At 34.3% G+C, this 22,431-nt stretch overlaps 1 protein-coding gene across 7 annotated transcripts in view; it reads left to right on the top strand.

The window, feature by feature from the left end:
* The window catches only part of LOC147369947 (uncharacterized), a 779,924-nt gene that overhangs the window by 489,480 nt on the left and 268,013 nt on the right, over positions 1 to 22,431 (top strand). For 2 of the 7 annotated variants that reach the window (XR_015168169.1, XM_086413019.1), the window contains exon 4: positions 7,174 to 7,328. The exons of the other annotated variants lie outside the window; for them this stretch is intronic. Coding sequence is in view for 1 of the 2 variants with exons in the window: in XM_086413019.1 (XP_086269145.1) it covers positions 7,174 to 7,244 (71 nt within the window). In the remaining variant the exon portion in view is untranslated. Of the gene's footprint in view, positions 1 to 7,173; positions 7,329 to 22,431 lie in introns of those variants that run through there. 7 annotated transcript variants of the gene reach the window in all.

The following is a 22,431-nucleotide window of genomic DNA, read 5'->3' as shown; positions in this document are numbered from 1 at the left end:
AGATTATTTTGGCTATTCAGTGTCTTTTGTGTTTCCATACAAATTTAAAAAAAAATTTGCTTCATGTTCTGTGAAAAATATCATTGGTAATTTGCTAGAGATTGCATTGATTCCATAGATTGCCTTGGGTAATATGGTCATCTTAACAATATTTATTCGTCCAATCCAAGAACATGATGTATTTTCCCATCTTTTTTTATTGTCTTCAATTTTTTTCATCGGCATCTTATTGTTTTTTGAGTACCGGTATTTTACCTCCTTAGGTATATTGATTTCTAGGTATTTTGTTCTTTTAGAGGTTATGGTAAATGGCATTGTTTCCTTTATAATATTTCAGGGTTAGTGTGCAGAAATGCAACAGGTTCCTGTGTATTAATTTTGTATTCTACAACTTTACCGACTTCATTGATGAGTTGTAATAGTTTTCTGGTGACCTGTTTAGGATGTTCTTTACACAGTATCATGATATCTGCAAATAGTGACCGTTTTACTTCTTCCTTTCTAGTTTGGATTCCTTTTATTTCTTTTTCTTCTCTGATTGCTGTGGCTAGGATTTCCCTCTGTTTAAAAGTGGTTAAGAATGGGCATCCTTGTCTTTTTCCAAATATTGGAATGCTTTCAGCTTTTCACTGTTTAATATGATGTTAGCTTATGAGTTTGTCATATATGGCCTTTATTATGTTGAGTTGTGTTCCCTCTAAGCCCACTTTTTGGAGAGGTTTTTTTTTTTTTTAATCATAAGTGGATGTTTTTATTTTTTTATATAAGGAAAAACATACTTGTATTCATTCAATCTTCAAAAAACTTGGAAGAAAATATGAAATTAAGTGTTTTAAGATCATTGAAAGGAAAGCTTATATAGATATTCATATATATTTTTAATTAAGATGTATGCACATTTGCTGATGTCTTATTTCCCTCATGCATTAACCCAATAATCATTTTTTTTGTTTTTTAATGTATATTTCTTCATGTATATATTCTGTCTCTTCTTAAATACTCAATATATTTACAATGTACAATTTTCACCTCTTCTCCATGTTCTGCAAGTTAAGATACACAACACACTTAAAACTGTTTCTAACATAGTCATACATCAATATTTATTAAGTAATAATTACTATGGTTACTATAATATTTCTATTGAAATGGCTTTATATTTAGTATTTGAATAGCAACATTATTTTGATCTAAGTTAGTATTTGTGGAGAGTTGCTTGTTTTAGGGGTTGCAAGATCTGCAAGGCCCTTGAAATGATCAGCTCAAGTGGCAAGAGTAAAGCAAATGTGCTCTGCAGTCTTGATGCCAAGCAACTAAATTTGTTTATCTTCAGCTCTTTGGGTCAGGACTGGGGATAATGAACTGATGTTGCATGTCAGAGAAAGGAGTTAGTGGCTGACCATGAACTTTAAAATTCTTGGCTTTGCATTGTTTTACTACTTAGTGACTTCCTTGGTAACTTTGAGCACATTATTCCATTTCTTTAGGGTTGTTTCTTTTAGATCATTAAATTAAGAATTATATACAGGAGCCTTTAGCAAAGCGTCTACCTCCTGATATGAAGGTAACCTGATAATATGACATAGCAATTGGACTTCAAGACAAATATTTCTAAATTTTTAAATAAAAATAACATAGAAATGTCTCCTTTGCCAAAGTGAAACTTTTTTATTTTTGCTGATTTGTTATCTATCTCTTTCAAGAAACTAATGGCACAAGTGATTGACAAGGCACTATATACATTCCCAAAGCCAGTTTTTGTGACATAATATAGTGCTACAAATAAAAATGTCTATAAAGATGCATAAGTTATTTCTGTAGGAATAGAAGGGATGAGTTACATGCCATTCCATTTTGATGAACTTGAATCCAGTTTCTAATCAACAAGATTGCCCTATACAATAAACTACTGATTGTGACTGCTGGCGTTAACAGTAACAGGACAAGAAGATGTGTGGCACAATTTTCTCCATTCAGCTATTCATTTTCCTACTGCTTTGCAGGAGTCTTTATATCCTTACGATGCTTCTCAAAGTTAGCCTGATCAATTGTGCTAAATGTGCCCAGTAGAGCCAATGAATACGAGGACAACTCTTGATTACAAAGCAGTGTCGGTTTGGCCTCAGTCCCCATTTTTTTTGTGAGAGTTCTCAAAATATTAACTTAGTTTCAGGGTGTTTTTGTACCCTTTTAAGATCATGTTCTTTCCTCAAATCCCACTTAGTTTTATGCACAATACTAAATATAAGAAAGAGATGTGTCGAAGCTGATATCCTCATGCCATATCATCTCTATTTAGTCTTTCTGAACTCTGTAAATTCATTTTTTTCTCTGCCAGTACTAACTAGAGACCATATGATGTGCTGTATTCAGTTGGAATAAAACCTTTATAAGAACAGTAATAGGAGAGAAAGCATCAACAAAACCTCTACTTTTGTCAGTCTTCATAGTCTCTAGCTCTGACATTTGGACTTGAAGTTTGGAGAGAATCTATAAAGTTGCAGTGAGAATTATTTATCAACTCCAAAAGGCTTTCGTTTGAGAAATCCAAGTTTCCATTTTCAAAGCAAGTTTATAACTAAACATAAATGTCAAGGTTTAAAGAATATTCAAACACAGCATGGATATTTATTTGAAAAAAATCACTTGATAAATTTCAGAATGCACTGTTTTGCTTATTTTTAAAGAACCTGTCAAACTACATTGTTGGATTAACTAAATAATATAGTTTTCCTGGGGTAGATTGCTATGTTCACCACAGTCGGAATGTTCCTTTCTTCCCACTTGCCTTTGGTATGTGTGGTAGCAGATATTTGTGTGGCTGCTATTTGTTCAAGTTACTCTTATGGATGTGCTGTTGAGAATACAGGGAGAAAGGATGCCTTTATAAGGAATGCCCTCATACCTAATTTATTATCCATTATCCATTCTTGACAGCTTAACTTTGTCTCAATGAAACTTCCCCCATGAGTTCAAACATGCTGTCTTTCATAGTGCAAACTAGAATTGTTGCCCAGTTGCTGCTACCTGTATCTCTAATCACTGATATTCATTGTAGAGATACAATTTAAAATTATTAACAATTTGACACGGTTAAAAAATTTTATTCAAAGATTCTATTGAAATCATTAAGTATATTTTCCTTTCTCATTGTTTCATTTATTCTTTGTTAGAGTAGTAGTAATAATTTAAAAATTGTTGGACTCTCAATATTTGTAAACTCTGTGCTAACAGCCTTATATGTTTGATTTCATTTGCTTCTCCAAATGACCCTATAAAATAGAAGAGGTGCTATGCTATGGCCACATTACTGGTAAGAGATCTAAGGTACAAAGAAGTTAAATATCATAGTGATATTTAAAGATAGCAGAGCTGGGGTTTCAATCTAGGCGACTTCATTTCATATCTTGTTCTACTAACTGCAATGCTACACCAACAGAAGGAAGCATGGACATTAGGTAGAATTATTTGCTTGAAGGTTTTTCTTTTAGATGTTATACGTAAAATTTTGAATGGTGGCTCAGAGTATAAAGAGTCTGCCTGCAATGTGGGAGACTCAGGTTCGATCCCTGGGTTGGGAAGATCCCCTGGAGAAGGAAATGGCAACCCCCCCGAGTATTCTTACCTAGAGAATGTCAAGGATGGAGCCTGGCAGGCTACACAACTGAGTGACTTCACTTTGTTTTGTTTTGTTTTGTAGCCAGTGTTATCTTAAAATTTTCCAAAGTAGTTTTAATATTAGAGAGCCAAACTACAAAAAAATCATAAACTATTAAACTACTTGCAAGTCATAGGCTCTTACAACTTGAAAGAGTTTTTGTACTCATTCAGTCCTGTCCACACATTGTTAGAACTGGGAATCTGAGGGTCCATAAAGTTCTTTTTCTCAACTCACATAGGTGGTCAGAATCAGAACCAGGATGAAGATTTAAGTCTTGTGGCACCCAGTGTGCTGATTGTGTTTATTTCTCAATTACGAAAGAAGACAATTTCTAGGACAAAGTCACTATCTTTTTCTTTGGGGGGGATATTTTTCTGAGCACATTGCATTCCAATGATGTTCATTATGCTCACGCATGGAAACTTGGGTAAAATGTGCACATGCACACACATACAGGTCTTTAATTGAAGTCATTTCCAAATATTTTTTGAGGCAATTAGGTCACAGTTGTGGGTATGTGAGGGAAGATCCGTGAGTAGCAAAAAATCTAAATAGCTTGGTGATAGCTGAAAGATTGTATTGGTGAGCAATGATGTTTTTGTTAATTGGAGATACTAGGTCTTCTCTGATTCCACTAGAAAATACCAATGAAAGAGTTTTAATAAGGGATTATGGGAATAGGAAAATATATGAATTTGACTTATTCCATGTCCTGTGGGCAGTTTTTAACATTCTCAAATGCTCAACATCCTTATCTACCAGACTAGATCTACTTTCAACAGTTAAAGCCAGATAAGATTAAGAAAAAAGTTTCCTGAGATGTTCACAAGTGTAGAAAGGAGCTATGGATATTTTCAATAAAAGAAGTCAGTCTCTTTGAGTTCTGTAAGAGAGAAGAGTAATGCCAAATATCTGCACAGGATTTTCCAGTAACCTTCCATGCCAGAGAGTTGTAGAATACTTTAAATTGCTCCATCTACTTCTTTTTTTCCTCATGGAATCGGGCTATATAACATCAAAAACTGAAACTGAAAGCTGCTCAGTCGTGTCTGACTGAGACACCAGAAACTATACAGTCCATGGAATTCTCCAGGCCAGAATACTGGAGTGGGTAGCCTGTCCCTGCTGCAGTGGATCTTCCTGACCCAGGAATTGAACTGGGGTCTCCTGCATTGCAGGTGGATTCTTTACCAACTGAGCTAGCAAAAAAGCTTCTAATCTAGACTTTAATAAGTTTATTTTACTCCTTATGAACTTGGATAATTCATATTTTATTGGTTGTTTTGAGGGTTTCTGAGAAACAATTTCATGTTTCTGCTAGTTACATTTTCATTTTCTTCAGGTAATTGAATGCTACCCTGATCATGGCAAGTTACCATATTTCCCCAAAGAGTAGGCATTTCTCAGAGGATGTTTTCTCAGAGGACATTCCCCTCTTGGAATACTTTTCTTCTAGTTCATAGCTTCAGCGATGATCATCCTTGTTGTGTCATTGAACATTTACCACACACATCTGGTCCCATACCAAATTCTCACTAAGTACTTGTGAAATTGATGAGCTTTGCTGGACTCTTTTTTTCTGTCCAACTGTTCACTTCGTTTTGACTGCAAATCAACAGTTACTGTGACGGCACCAGTAAGTTACAGATCACCTACCATTCAGTTCATCCTGTGCGTATTGCCCTAAGGATTAATTAATAGGAAGTGACCTTCACTGTAATGCTTACTTTAGTGTTCTTGACTATCATTATCATCAGAGGAGGCTCAGAAGCATAATTTAGAGACGTACACTAGAGGGTGGTGTTTTACCTGGACACTAGACTCATCAATGCATCGGCTTTGAGGAAGAATGAAAAATGTCTCCAGGAAATGTTCCCCATGTTTAATGTTACATAATTCTCAGCACATATGCCCCATTAACAAAGTTGATAAACTCCAGGGAATGGAAGCAGAGACTGAGTCACTTGGCGGCCTTGCTATCCCATTTCTTCAACACATTCCTGTAGGTGTTTGGTTTTCCTGAGCTCCACATGCAGAGTGTCACTTGAAAACCAACACTGATCACTGGGTGAGAATATACTTGACTCTAGCTACAGGGACTTGGAAAGCAAGTGAGGCAAATAGTAACTGTGGGTAAAGCTATTAAACACACCGCTTCAGTATTGAAATCCCCTGAATCGTTTATGTGTACTTCCATGGCTGACCTGAGAAGAAGAAAAGAAAGCATCAGTAGTGGAAGGAAAAGTTGTTTTTTGAAGTGCTCATGTTCCTGTACGTAGCCCCCTCTGGATTTCACTCAGTTAGGAAAAAGGAAAAAACAAAAAAACGTCTCCAATCTAGTGCAGCGCATCTTTCATAACACCTCACATGGAATGATCAAAATGTTGCTGAAAGTCTCTCCACTCTCCAGTAAACATGTTAATGTTAGTGATAGGTTAATTCATTTTGCTTCTGCTGCTTGCTTTCCTCTTTGTGTTTTTCTCAGTTGACTCTTCTAATACTGGTAAAATATTTGCTCAAGTCATGAACTCTATTGTTCATGACAAATGTCCAAATTTTCATTGACTTTTAAATGGACATCTCAATACCTGCATGAAGGGGCATGGGGGAGAGCTCAAATGTATTGCTTTGAAGTTTCCCTTCAAGAAAAATTTGTTCTTCCTGCTCTGACCAGTGAAAATTTCCTTTTAGCACATGTAAGTACTCATCTGGTGGTATAGATTTTCACACTTATATTCTTTATTATTCTTTATCACTATTTGATTCAGAAAGACTGCTAGAATCAAGATCTCCTGGAATAAATGTTAAAAGCATAGTTTCATGTGACCTAATTAAAGTGGAACTGACTGGTTCCTATTAAAGCTAAACCCTGTCCTCTACTGCCAAACTCTCTGTTGAAGCTAGGTGCGCACTTTCCTTCAAATGTTCCTAAGCATTTGGCTCTGCTGTTTTCATGCTCCCCTTTCTTCAGTGATACGATAACATTGCAATAATACTTAAACGCTGACATGACAGAAAACCTTGCCAGTTTGGCTCTCAACCTTGGCAAGCTTTTTGTTATAGTTGCAACCAGCTTACTCCTTGAGCTGCACAAAACTTCCAGAGCTCCTCCACAGCATGTCTTATAAAGGGGACTAAAAGGAAAAGTAAGAGAGATGCTAATTTTAGACAGAGAATAGTAAATAGGACAATAAATAAAAACTCTGTTTTGGCACATTGGAACTTTATTTTTTCCCCCTTTGAAATGTGTGATTCCTTTTCCCAAATGTTGCACTAGATTTATTTTTAAAGGTGTCATCTATTTCCATTCCAGTGCTATGTCATCTATAATTTAAATTTATGAGATAAATCTTGAGGTTCACCAGTGGAGCAGCTGGAGAATTCTAGCTACTTTGCCATTGAAAATGCAGATTTGCTGAAGGTTTTTGTGTCTGACAAGCCCCATTGAAAGCACCTCTTTCCTTTTCCTGACAAGTATCCATGAACATGTAATATTTATTCTTCTGTTTTAGTTTCACTACAAATAATTGGCGGCCCCTCAGCAAGAAGACAGTTTCCTGCTGAGACAGCACTACCGGTGTAGCTTCACCAAGCCGAGAACAAATGCTCTGAAAAGAAAGTTTTCCTAGAACTGATGAATAAAATGAATGAGGGATATTTACTGAAAGGAGGGAAAACTAAATCTGCTCCTTTTGTTGCGTCATAATTTTTAGTTCTGGAGTCTTCCTTCAATGACTGTCAGAATAGCAATAGAATGTTCATATACGCATGTTATGGCTGATAAAAATATTCCTGTTGACTTGGCCACCACTCCCCTTTCTCTTGCTCTCTTTCCATGTATATATACATACATACACATACATACATATCTGAGCCTTTAGCTTTGCAATTATCTTTTTGTACACGGTCTATGGGCTTATAATGATTTACATTTTTAACATCCAGCAAACATGAAAATTTTACACCCAGCTGTAGTTATAGTGTTAGAAGGACTGTGGCCTTCATATGTTTGTCATGATCGCCAGGTTTCTTGTAACCCCCAGACCTAGTTCCCCATTGTTGGGAGAGAAGAGGTTCTTAAAGAATTACGTTTCTATGAAATGTGTGTGATTTGCACTCAAAGAGAAAGATGTGACAGGTAAATGAATAAACAAGTTGGTATACTCTTTTTTTTTTTTTTAAATAAGTAAAGAATGGAGTGACAATTCAGATTTACCTTAATTTCTACTGCAGGAGTTTTCAAATGTTGAGCATCAAAATTTGTTCTTCATTATCAAAGTTAAGTAGTGGTTATTTTCTCCCAATTTCCAGGAAAATAATCAAACTATTATCTAGTATATGCTCTATTTTTAGTGTTAACCTCATGATTATTTTTCAGTGTTTAGTATCTAGAATAGCTCATATTCTAGTGAGTAAAATGAATGAACAGGTAAGGGAGATATAGTACAAACACACCAGTGCCAGCATAAATACCAGCTTTTAGTGAGTAGACACCAGTAGTCTTGGCTTTTACTTTGCATTCTATGTATTTCATGTAAACTTAACATTAATAAGCAATTTAAAACCCCCAGAGCTACACCCCAACTGATTAATAGTTTGTAGACTTTCACAAAATTAGCCCATAACTGCTGAGGTTCGTGCTGTCAGAGGAAGTTTAACAACTACCATACAATGTGCTTCACATATTTTTAATAATGTTTCAACCTAAGGAAAATAGCCTGATTAAGTGGAATAGATTTAGTGAAAACTCAGGAGACTCAGTATATAGTTCATCATTTGATTGGCAATTACTTTAAAAAAGTCCAGTTAATATGTTTGCAATAAATATTTCCTGATTATCTTTGTGGTCACATGGCCAATTAGTAGTCAAAGTAAGATTAGAGACCCAAGTTTTAAAAATATGTACTGCACCTTCAAAGGGTATGCTGAGTTTTATAACAAGTGGTTAGGGGAGAGTTGAAAATACTTAGTGTAACATCTTCCCTCATGAAAGTTATAATCTACATAGAAGACATATAACCTGTAAATAATTTACAGACTAGTTCAGATATTGTTAAATATTTAACAAACAATATCTGAACTAGTGACTCACGTGACTCAGAAAGAAAAGAAAAGAAGAAAAAAAGATTGGTTTAAGGATTGTATTAAGGAGGGCTGATGAATTACACCTTTGCCATCATTGATGGATTCTTTCCCTGGGCTTGCCTTCAACTCAGGAGCCCTGAATTTCCTGTTTATTAACATTCTGCTAAGTTTCCTTGTTTAATTTGCTAACCTTTTCCCGAAACTTAACTCCTTTCTCTATCAGAGATAGTTAATACTACTTACCTCTAATTATTTTCTAAGGACTAAATGGTTGACCAACTGCTTGGTAAATTGTAAGTTGTTATAACAATGTAAGATATCTTTATGTTCATTTTTCTGTGCCAGGAAAAGTCTAGTTGAAGATCAAGATATTAATGATAAAATAATTATACTAAGTAATATTTATTGTGGCTTTTTTTTTCATGTGCGTGGCCCATCATAGTTCTCAGTTTAATGAGTTTTTGCTCATTTAATTTATGTAACACAATTTACTCATAGATACACATAGCCTAAAAAGATAACAATGCCAAGGTGTATGATAGGTTAAAAAATAGTTACCTATACCATTCTTTTTTTTTTTTTCTAATTTTATTTTATTTTTAAACTTTACACAATTGTATTAGTTTTGCCAAATATCAAAATGAATCCGCCACAGGTATACAAGCGATCTTGAGAAAGAAGAATGGAACTGGAGGAATCAACCTACCTGACTTCAGGCTCTACTACAAAGCCACAGTTATCAAGACAGTATGGTACTGGCACAAAGACAGAAATATTGATCAATGGAATAAAATAGAAAGCCCAGAGATAAATCCACACACATATGGACACCTTATCTTTGACAAAGGAGGCAAGAATATACAATGGATTAAAGACAATCTCTTTAACAAGTGGTGCTGGTAAATCTGGTCAACCACTTGTAAAAGAATGAAACTGGACCACTTTCTAACACCATACACAAAAATAAACTCAAAATGGATTAAAGATCTAAACGTAAGACCAGAAACTATAAAACTCCTAGAGGAGAACATAGGCAAAACACTCTCCAACATACATCACAGCAGGATCCTCTATGACCCACCTCCCAGAATATTGGAAATAAAAGCAAAAATAAACAAATGGGACCTAATTAACCTTAAAAGCTTCTGCACATCAAAGGAAACTATTAGCAAGGTGAAAAGACAGCCTTCAGAATGGGAGAAAATAATAGCAAATGAAGCAACCGACAAACAACTAATCTCAAAAATATACAAGCAACTCCTACAGCTCAACTCCAGAAAAATGAACGACCTAATCAAAAAATGGGCCAAAGAACTAAATATACCATTCTTTAATGTCAAACGGAATTGTGATTCGTTAATGCAAAATTCTGCATTCCAGACTCAGAATTTAGAAGATAAAACTTTTGAATTCTGAGTAAAAGATATCATCATGAACTGTGAGGGTCAAGAACAACTTTGTGGGAGGGTTCAGATATAATCTGAACTTTTAAAGGTGGGAAGGATCTTGATATCTGAGAAGAAGGGAGAGAGTATTCTAAGGAAGAGAAATATATCTTGTGTCCCAGATGTGGTGTTTGCTAAAAACGACTTTGGCCAATTTGTGTATCTACACCTAGGGCATGCAGTTGCTAATTTGCTTCTAGTCAGCATCACTGCTGCTGATGCTGCTAAGTCGCTTCAGTCGTGTCTGACTCTGTGCGACCCCATAGACGGCAGCCCACCAGGCTCCCCCATCCCTGGGATTCTCCAGGCAAGAACACTGGAGTGGGTTGCCATTTCCTTCTCCAAGTCAGCGTCACTAGCTATCATTATTAATGTATGTTTAACAATCCCACATCTTAATGCTTTCAAGACATTTGAATTTGAAGCCCCTTGCATAAAACAAGAGCAGGTTTAAAATGGACAAGAGGAAAATATTAACTCAAAGGGGATGAACTCCCAAGGTTTATAAGTAAAGGGTTATTCCTTTAGATGCAAAGAAGGCTGTAATAAATATTACAATAGAAAATACAAGAGTGTTTTAAAATATGAAATCATGAGGTTATGAAGACTTCTAGACCCTATTAAGAGAACTCGAAATAGTTTTAGGGTCTTTAAGTTTTTTGTACTTGGTGGGATTAGCCCTATTTAGTAGGTGAGCAAAATGAGTCATGAAGGTTGTAACTTGCCTAGGGTCATGCTGCTGATAAGCAGTAGTTTAAGGATTAAACTACTGCTTGTTTATCTATCACGTGTCAGGTACTGAGAGACTTCCCATATATTCTCTCCTTAAATCCTTACAATAAGTTTGTATGTGCGGCCTTAATGCTGCCACCTTTGCCAAGGTTTTTACCACACATTTCAAATTAAGACTGGGGCCTCTTGATATGATACATTTCAATAATCCCAAATTTCAGACCCTCAGGACAGACACTTTTGCTCGTTCACGTCAGCAGCATCAGAACCTCAAATCTAAGAAATTCAGTGTCACAAGAACCTCACCAGCCCTTCATGTGGGTTATTAATACCTAGTCAAAGCCACTGGCACATTCAACCTGCTTGTGGTGAAAAAACCTCAGATACAGCAGTCACTAAGAGAAAATGTCAGAGTTCTCTGACCCTATATTTTGTTCAGTAATAATGTAAAGAATATCTTCGAAAGATACAGGTAGTCAAATTGTCTGCTTTAAAGAAGAGTAGTCAGAGACTCTGTAATTCCACACCTGTTTCTAGCCAGCCATGGCCTCTAGAGCTTTGGAAAAATGACTCAACTTTTCTCAGGCCTATTTTGGGTCCCTGCTGCAGAAACCTTCTGAATGAAATATGTCTTGCAGTTGATATCCTGCCTCAAATCTACTTGGGGCCTCAAACAGCAGGGTGTCTAGAAATACTAGTCTCTGCTACGAGAGCAGAAATCTTAAAGAGCCATGCAAATTGGATCCACCCGGTCTTTAACTTGGGCCAATTTTCCCACAGTACGTGCAGACGCATTCTTAGTTGACTTGACTGCATAATAGAGATAATTATAAGTACTTACTTATCTCACAGGGGTCTACTGAAGATTAATTAGTTAATGTTGGCAGACCAAAGGTGCAATATATGTGCTAAGTATTATTATTATTACTGTGCCACTTATCTTGAAAGAATGTTGTTTCTGAAGTCATAGTGCCTATGTGCCATCTGCTCACAGCAGCCTTTACCATCTCTCTACTCAGAGACTGAATCCGGTATCTGAATAAATAGATGTGCTCAAAAAAAAATCTATCACACCTCCATCTGTGCTTATGGAATATGAATTCAGACATAGGCAGAAATGCAAATCAATCACAAGTGGAGAGGCTTCTCCAGTGCCCAGAGTCACATTTTGAGATGTTGCTCTAATATTCTTGCTTTTCATTTTAGAATCCGCTAACTCACGATGCGAGGCTTCTGTGAAATTCTCTCTTCTGCATCTGAAATAGGATGTCATGTTAGAGGCCCGAACTGCCTTCTCTTTTGTTCCCAGAAAGTTGAAAGAGAAAACTTCCCCAGAACACGTTCACTGCCAATCTTTTGCAGAAATTAGCTCTATGCTTTTAATGCTTTATATATTAGTATAATTATTAGAAGCTAATGAGTTTTTAAAGGTTCCTATATGAAATCATGATTTTGAAACTTCCCTCCTGCTGGAATTATAACTATGTGACAGACAACACGGCATGATCTATGACCCATTTTTACTAATGACAAAAGAATGAAGATACAGCTTTTTATGAATAAGGACTCCTTCCAGAACATGACAGGGCACTGCAACTGTGAAAGCTCTGAAAATCAGGAAGATTCAAACCTTAAACTAAAATCATCCAAATGTTTCACGGATGCCATTATTGTAACATAAACACCATTTTTTGCCTTTGAAAAAGTTATTGGTATCACAATTATCATAGATATTCAATATTCTTCCACAGTGGGCGGCTCAATGGAATTATTTCTTCCCTCATCATCCTACTGGCTGTTCCCTGAGTCTGCTGCCGAAAGTAAATTTATCTTCTCTCTGAAACGTGCCTCCCTTGATCCATAAATCCAGAATAATTCCAATAATGTTTTTGCATAGTTTTATTTTTTGTATCCAGTTTATTTACAAATTTCTCATCTAATCCAAGGGCATGCTAACACATCTTTTATGGTGATAGTGGAATTATTAATCAAGTAGGAAATAAACTTCGGTTCATTGAAGTTCCTGTGGCCTTTTATATGCATAACCTGATCTCACGGAGGATGCAAGCAACATTTGAATTCAATTCATCTAATCTAAATTATGCATCTACCTTATGAATTGGTTAGGTTTTAGGAATATAAAGAAGACTGAAATATCTTACCTAGTCTCTACCCAAGAAGATAAATCTATATCTAACTATATTAAAATGATGAGTTCTAAAGTAGGCAATTTGAGCAAGTCTTGAGAGAGAGCTCAGAAGAGGGAATGATTCGTTCTCCTGAGAGTCAGGAAGGAGAGTTCCAGAAGGCTTGGATGATGTTTGAAGGGTATCTGTGAAGATGGATGATGTTTGAAGGATGTCTGTGAAGGATGAAAACAGCATGGGTAGTAGAGAGGGGACGGAAGGCATACTTGGTTGTTCTGACTCTCTATTTGCAAGAAGACTGCTACCCCTTTCAACTCTGCTATGTCCTGTCTTGTTAAAAATGAGCCTTGGACACCCTTCACATTTTAAGTTTTCTTCTTAGACTCTTGGATTTTACTACCCTCTCAAATCTCAGATCCCTTGACCTAGTTTTCCACTGCTTGCCCCTATATGTGAAAATAGATGTCTTTCCCTATTTTGAACTTCCCCTTGAACATGACTTCAGCTCTGATTACAAAACTACAGCAACCCCAGATACCACCCTGCCTGGTGTCCCTGCAGAGTTCACACTGAACACCTTGCTGGGACTTGGGAATATTTTCAGGCAGAGGAAACTATAAAGGAAAAAAAGAAAACATAGACAGCAATGATTAGGACTTGTGTAACAAAAAGCAAGCTGTCTGAGGGGGTCAAAGCTCTCTGTTCCCTCATGCACGAGGACATTTGACAGAATGAGGTAACCAGCCCCACAATAGCAGTGATAGTATGAAAGAGCCAGGTAATCCTACCCCAGCAATGCCTCAGCCCATCCCTCAGAAAATGCTAATTATAGACAGGGTCTGCACACAAATAGGCTTAACTCCCTGAACAGCCATGACATCATTTCTTCTTAGAGAAGATGATCTAATCTATCATTCCTTGAACCTAGGTTCTGCCCATTTAGGGGTCCAAGTCTCTCAGGGAATAGCTCTTAAGAACATCTAGAAAAATTAAATATTTTATGAACTTCCCGATTTACTAATTTGTGATAGAGTCAATGCAAAGGTATTCAGTGGCTTGAGTCTTGGGTATTTTAGAGCTTCGCTGCCTTTGCCAACCCATCTTGTTAGTGATACAATAATGGGTATCAGTTGGGGAGTCAAGGTTGCCCCTGGATTTGCTGATCTTTAATGGTACTCATGTTACTGAATAGACTAAGAGTCTGAAACCCTTGCCCCCTCAGGGATAATGTTGTGATGGAATGGGGCTAGCTCAGAAGACTTGCAGCAAGACAACTTATGCAGTGCCTTCTCTGTAGACTAAAAAAGGGAGTCTGGACTCAGGGCTGTAAATTTGGCACTGTCCATGAGTTCTAAATTGACTTTGAAATGAATGAGGTAATGGAATACTCAGACAGAAGGCTCATCCATTATAGAAATACACCTCAAATTGGTCCTTCTTTTGGTAAAGGCTAAGGAGTACTTGGAGTTAAAACTTGGCAAGTTATTTGCTTGCCAGGTCTTGCTGGGATTTGAATTAACTGTCACAGTGATAAAATTTTCCTAGAAGCTAAATGAAAAAGCCAACATAAATATTACAGAAAGCCTTTAAAATTTTCAGAATTAACTGTTTGATCTAGTTAGCGCCTCTAGTTCTGCTGGTCCAGTCCATTTAAAACAGCTTTCTGTGAGGGGATAAAGAGTGAAATTGAAGCAAATTACACATATGGCATGGGCCTATCTATTTATGTAATAGAAGAGGAGGCAGAAAACAGAGGAGAGAAGGAAATGAGAAGAAAAGAGATAGTGTGAAGAAACAAATAAAATGCTCCTTTAGCAGACCCTGAAAATTCTCAATCAGGTCATTAAAAAGAACAACAAATTAAAGAGTATTTAAAAAGCATTCAAAATGCATCCAGCTGACTAGAACCCACATGCTTCTGTGAGTTTTTCACATTGCTCAGGAGTTTCTTAGTGTACTCAGACTCTACTAAGTTGTATGTGGTTTTCATTCTCTTGTTTTTATAGCTTTTTGGTATTTACTTTGGATCTGTTGAGACCTCTAACCATTTTCTGGTCTGAAGATGCTGCTGTAGACAATACCACAAAGATAATCTCTTTTTATAACTATCCCATCACACTAAAATCTGGGCATCTTTACTCTTTATTTACTATGTCATAATTTAATCCTCTCAGCTACATTATGAAGTTGTTACCCATATCTCTATTTTGTTGCTTGGTTGAGAATTTTCAAGATGGAATAACTTGCTTAAATAAGTGGTACAGCAGCTTCAAAACAAGTTGTCTGAATTTAATTCCTCTACTGTTTTCTCTAAATTACATGCATGCTATTAAATTCTTGCAGCCTCACTTATGTGTAGGAATCGTCTGCAGTTGCATGATTAGAATTTAAAAAGATTACATTGACCACTGAATATCTCTTTACCTTTCCTTGACCCTCAAAATTATTTTTGCCTTGAGGGGACAAATAGTAAGATGACAATTATGACATGAAATGTTGTTATCAGACTTTTAAAACTTTTGTAAAATTTACCCGTCACTGTCAAATCATGAAAATATGAAGTTTATAAAGAATCTAAGTAATGCTTAACTTCCGGGTTTAATATTTTTTAATATTTTAAATTCAAAAAGTAATACACACATTTAAATACATATATAGGCAAAAAATTCCAAACAGTAAAGAAGTTATAATATGAAAAGCAACTCTTCTTCCATCCTTGTTCCGTAGTCCCAATTTTCAGATTAGAGTCTTTGTATTTTAAACAATTTTCAAATATATGTAGACATAAAATATTTATCTTTTTGAAAACATATTTTGGTGATATTTTCATTATCAGCTCTATAGCTTGCCTTGCTTTTCATGGCTGCAGAGTTATTTCATTTATGAGTAGACTGAAATTGATCTAACCCATTTATGACTACTTAGCATTAGGAGATTTTTACAGATTTTTGGTCTTTCTAAGGATGTTGCAATGAACATCATTGTTTTTATTTGTTTATAGATGTATATATAAATGCTGGATAAATGCTTTGAAGCTGCATTACTGAGTCACAGCTTAGATAAGTTTATAGTTAAATTTCTGACTACATTTTCCTTCTGTGTGTGCCTATTTTCTACATCAGTTAGAATGTATAAAAAATATATATGTTTATTATAAGTAAAAAATTATCTTCTTTATAAAGCTTTATAAAATATTTTTCTTTAATTCTTCATATTATGGGGCTTGGGAAATAGAATATATAAATTTTTATGTAGTCAAATTTATTAATATTTTTAATGTTGCTTTAGATGGTTACTCTTATTTAGAAAGAGTATTTCCATGTCAAAACTATTTTTAATGTAATGTTTTAGTACTTTTAAAGTTTTATTTTTACATTTAAATCTTCAATACGTCTGGAATTTACTGGGGTCTACCCTTAAGGCCATAATAATTTCTTTATGGCTAGCTAGCTGTCCCAACATGTTTATTCAGAAAGTTATTTGTTTTTTATTGATTTGAAATGCCAACTTTATCATACAGTAAATTCTCATTTGTATTTCTGTTTCTTTCTTGACTGTTTCTTTCATTTAATTGCTCAATCTTCCTAATTAGACACTAGCACCAAATACTTAGTTGTATTAAGATATATTTTACTATCTTATGAAGGTATTCTCCTTCACTGCATCTTATTTTTTCAGAAACTGGCTGCCAATTTTTTCATGTTTATTTTTACATAAGAAATTTAGAATCAGCTAGCTCAATTTCCAAAAATAAGGCTGTTGGTATTTTATTTGGATCTTGTGAAATCTGTAGATTAATTTAGTTTGAACTTACAATTTTGCAGTATTAAATCTGTGCAGGAATAATTTTTGTCATTTTTCCTTTTGAAGCCTTTTAGAAATACATATCCTTTAGTAGAATTAAAACATATTTCCAAAGAGATTTCTCACGTTATGTAATTAACTTCATACCTAGATATTTATTCTTATTTTAAAGATGAGATTCTTACTTCTCTTTTTAAAAATAGCTGGATATGTTTGTTTCTAGGAAAACAATTCATTTTCATGTATTTATTTATTTGGATTTGGCTCCCTGGGTTAATATTTCTATTGCTTTTAATTTTAATTGTTTTACGTTTTCTAGTTGTATAATCATCTGAAAAGAACGTTGCTTTATCCTTTCCAGTATTTACATCTTTTATATTTAAAATCAGTTTAAGTTTCTAAAAAGTTTTTAAGGTCTATATCATCTGATACTCCTAGGGTAATATTAAGTATTTAAATAGTAGTGATATTAGTAAGTATCCTATTTTATTGTTACTGAATTTAATGAGGATGCTTTTAATATTTCACTATGCTTATGGATTTTGCTTTCAGACATATATATCAAACAGATTAACTTAGACAAAATACCAGTTATTTTACACAATTTTATTAAAAACCAAAATTCTGTTTATCAAATGACTTTTTCCTGTGTACAAAGATAATCATTTGTTTTTATTTTCTTACTTCTAATATTTTAATACATATTGATAGATTTTATATAAGGATGTTTTATAACATATCCTGTGTATGTTTTATATAAGGATATTTATATTCCTTTAATAAAACTTATTAATCTTGTTCTATCCTTTTAATAGTCTGAGAATTTTTGTTTTGTTTTATACACAAAAGTAGTATCGGTTGTAGTTTTTTCCACCTTTTTAAATCTGGAAAGATGTTTTTCCAGATTTAGAACATTAATTTTATGTTGGCTTCATAGAAGATAAACTTGGAAGCTATGTTTTTATGCTTTCTAGAATATTTAAAATAACTTTATAATTTTTCTGTTTTTCAGGCGATGTTTAGAATTCATCACTGAAACTCTTTAGTAAAGGACTGGCTTGTTTACAGTTAGGGATGAATAAATATTTGTCCTAATTTTTCTCCTAAGAAAATTAGAAAATCTGCCTTTACCTAATTTGACTTTTGCTGTCTTTAGGAACGATTTTGTTTCTGACTGTTATCATAAAAAGCACCATCCTTTTCACACATTTAAGTTTATCTTTAGTGTGTGACAAGTATTTTCTCATAATTGTTTTCATTTTTTCTTCATCTGTAGTTATTAACAAATTCTAATTTTTCTTATTTTATTTATTGTATGTGCTTTCTCCTTATCTTTTTTTTCCAAGATGAGTTTATCCATACACACATACACACACATGCAGGGACACACATACATACATGTATACAGTCATATATAATGCATGTGTATAATACATAGTATAGATGTATAATATACACATACATATTCTTAAATTTATACATGTATATAGTCATATAATGTATGTGTATAATACATAGTATAGATATATAATATATAGTTGCTAACACATTGAATTTTTATTTTTTATTACATGTGCTTTTATGTGAATATTATTCAATATTATGTATATATGCATATTTATTAATATTTGCATGTATGTCTAATATATATTCAGTTATTAATAATACATATTTATATCAATACCTCAATTAATGAATTTGCTTTTTTACACTTTCTCTGTTTTCTAATTTATTAATTTTGCATTTATCACTAGTAATTCCTTCCTTTTACTTTTCTTATTTTCTTGTTTTGCTACTTTTAAAATTTCCTCAATAGAATATTTTATTAAATTATTTTATCCTTGGTAGTTAAGAAAGGTGATTATTAAAACGTGTTAATTTCTTTTTGATTACAATTTTAGTTTTCATAGGTTCTGATATATAATGACTTCAAAGTTATTTTCTTGGTATTCTATACTTTTTTTAAACTCATGAATTGCTAAATATAGAACTTCTGAATCTTTAAAGATTTGGTATATTGTTTTTTCCTTTTTTGTTATCATAATTGTAGTGTATTATAAGCAGAGAATTTCTCTAATCTCTTTGTTTAAAAAAATCGCTTTAAGTTTTCTTTGTAATCTAAACCATATGCTGTTTTACTCATAAAAATATATTTTATTAGGAATATCTATACACATTCATTTGGTCTCTTTGACCAAATGAGCTCAAAAATGTGTTTAAAATGCTGTGCTGCTCTTATGTATCTTCTATTTTCATTAAACCACCTATTTGTACTCCTTTGGTGTTCTTTTTCCTCCTTTTCAGCTCTACTATTAATGTAACATATTTTGCCTTCTTTTTTCTTAGCATTTTCCCAATATGCCTTTTCCTATTTGTTTCTTATATTACTTTGAAAATGAAAATTTTAGTCGCTCAGTTGTGTTCAGTTGTTTGCAACCCTATGGATTGTACCCCGCCAGGCTCATCTGTCCATGGAATTCTCCAGGCAAGAATACTGGAGTGAATAGCCTTTTCTTTCTCCAAGGAATCTTCCCAACCCAGGGATTGAACCTGCGTCTCCTGCATTGTAAGGCAGATTCTTTGCTGTCTGAGCCAGCAGAGCCCTTATTACTTTAGAGACACTTTATTTTAAAAGTTTAACTTGCTATGGGACTGAGCTTTCTTGTTGATCCAATTAGATTATCTTTTATTCTTAATAAATTATTTTATTCTGTTTGGCTTCATTGATGTGAAAAATATTGCTAAGTCACTTCAGTCGTGTCCGACTCTGTGCGACCCTGTAGACGGCAGCCCACCAAGCTCCCCCGTCCCTGGGATTCTCCAGGCAAGAACATTGGAGTGGGGTGCCATTGCCTTCTCTCATATCTAATGAATATTTCATATTTCCTTATTTTCAGTCTTTTTGCTGAAGTCTGTATTTTATCATGCTTCTGTTTATGTACTTTTTTTCTTATGACTTGGAATGTTTATTAACTTTCAAGTTTTTCTTGTCTGTTTAACTATATATACTTCTTAATTTATTAACTTTAGAAAATTAATTGAATCCCTACATCAATATATGAAAAAAAATTAACTCACTTATACTTTTGTTACTGTCACCTACAAGAACATAATATATTAGTTTTGGTTGATATTATGATTATTATTAACTTTTATTAGTAAAATTTATTTCAAAAAATTAGAAAATATATATATATTGATTTCTCCCTGAGGAAACAATTATGCACTCACTTCATCAAACTTCCTCTTCTCTCATCCTCTTTCTGTTTTGTCATTTATATCATTATATAATTGACAAGTAATAATAATACCCATATTTCTTCACCAGTATTTAGTTTATGTGCATGGAATTAGTGCTCACCATTTTTATATTTTTTCCTTTAATTTTATTGGAGTTAATAGTTCATTGACAATGCCATGTTTAATTTCTTCTATCCAATCAAATGACTCAGTTATACATTATATTCTTTTTCATATTGTTTTCCATTATAGTTTATTATAAGATACTGAATAGAGTTCCCTGCACCTTGTTGTTTATCTGTCCTATATGTAATAGTTTGCACCTGCTAATCCCAAACCTCCAAATCTTTCCTCTCCACCACTCCTTCCCCTTGGAAATCATCATTGCTAGATTTCTAAAAGTTTCATTCCTGGTCTTTTATTTTGACTAATCTTGGTCAGGTTTGATCTTGTGATTAAGTAGTTCTTGAATATGCTTGAATGGGGATTGTATAGCCTGGGCTCTATGTAATTTCTCACTGTTGCCTTAATTATTAAGAGACTATTTAGTAATTATTTGTTGTTGAGGACTAAATAATTTAGACCACCTTTTCCTTCCCTCAGGAATTTATTCTTTTCTCTAATTGGTTATATATTTTATTTTTATTGTCTGCCTAGAATTAGTTTTTTATAGAGTCCAGGAACTCTTCCAGAATATGTTGTGATGTTGGTTGATCCATATCACTTAGTTTCCATGTGATAGAATTTATAATTTTAATATACAAATTCAGATCTTTATTATTTCATTTTTAAGGGCCTTTAAGATTAAGGCCCTTAATTAACAGATTAAGAAACTTTGTTCTTTTCCTTAGAAATATGAACTGTATATATATATATATATGCATGATACATTTTCATGTATAGAATTTATCCCCCTTATCTTTTATGACTACACATTTATTTTCCTTTTTTAATGTTTTCTGTTTATTCAAGTTGATACATGTCCCCAGTGTCGTTTCCATATTATCTCTACTATATTTTGTTTCTTTTAATGTGTCTTTATGTACAAAATTGTTTTAACTCCAAATTCCACTTACATTTTAGCATTTCTGGTGTCTTCCTTTTCTGGCCTCCTTGATTATATGTGTTTCTTCCTTGAACTCTCTAAAAAAAAGTATTTTTTCTCTAAGCTATGATGGAGAAAGGCTTTTGAAGGCTCACTCTCTCTTCCATCATCCATGTAATCATCTGATGCCCAATCCCATGCCAGTCTCCTGAATATTATTACTGTTGATTGGGACTGCAATATGGTTCAACTTTGTAGTCACGAAGTACGAATAAAGGAGAAGGAGGCTTAGTGAACTAGGACATTTACTGCTTCAATTTGAACATTTTTTCTCTGCTGAGATGTCTGCCGTGACAGTGGTGCGGCCAAGAGTATTTGTGCAGTAGTGAGCCTTGCACATATAAGAATTTAAACGATCTCAGATGGAGGCAGCATGGTGCAGTGCTTATAGGCACAGGTTTTAGAACCAGATAGCCTTCTTGGCTTAAAACTTAACTTGACTTACTAGCTATGTGCTGTTGAAGAAGTAACCTCTCTGAGCTGCTCGCCTGTACCTACTTCACAGGCTTACTGTGAATATCAGTGACGTTAACATGTTTAGAGCACTCGGTACATAATAAGCACCCAAATAGCTTTCACAGCAATACTTAGAACCTTATATGAAACAACTAACTGGTTAAGAATTAGGAAAGGAGTATGACAAGGCTGTATATTGTCACCTTGTTTATTTAACTTATATGCAGAACATATACACATTATGTAAAATCCTGGTCTGGATAAATCACAAGCTGGAATCAAGGTTGCCAGGAGAAATATAAATAACCTCAGATATGCAGATGCTACCACTCTAATAGCAGAAAGTGAAGAGGAACTAAAAAATGCCTCTTGATGAGAGTAAAAGAGGAAGGTGAAAAAGCTAGCTTAAAACTCAACACTCAAAAAACTAAGATCATGACATCCCAGTCCCATTACGTCATGGCAAATAGAAGGGGAAAAGTGGAAACAGTGACAGATTTTCTTGGGCTCCAAAATCACTGCAGATGGTGACTGCAGTCATGACATTAAAAGACACTTGCTCCTTGGAGAAAAGCTATGACAAACCTAGATGGCATATTAAAAAGCAGAGACATCACTTTGCTGACAAAGCTTTAGTCAAAGCTATGGTTTTTCTAGTAGCCATGTATGGATATGAAAGTTGGACCATAAAGCAGACTAAGCACGAAGAATTAATGCCTTCAAATGTGGTAATGGAGAAGACTCTTGAGAGTCCCT

This window comes from Bos grunniens, chromosome 7 (assembly GCF_055505025.1).
Source record: "Bos grunniens cultivar Pamir isolate PY7600 chromosome 7, Bosgru_T2T1.0, whole genome shotgun sequence".
Lineage (NCBI taxonomy): Eukaryota > Metazoa > Chordata > Mammalia > Artiodactyla > Bovidae > Bos > Bos grunniens.
This window is presented reverse-complemented; position numbering and strand designations above follow the sequence as displayed.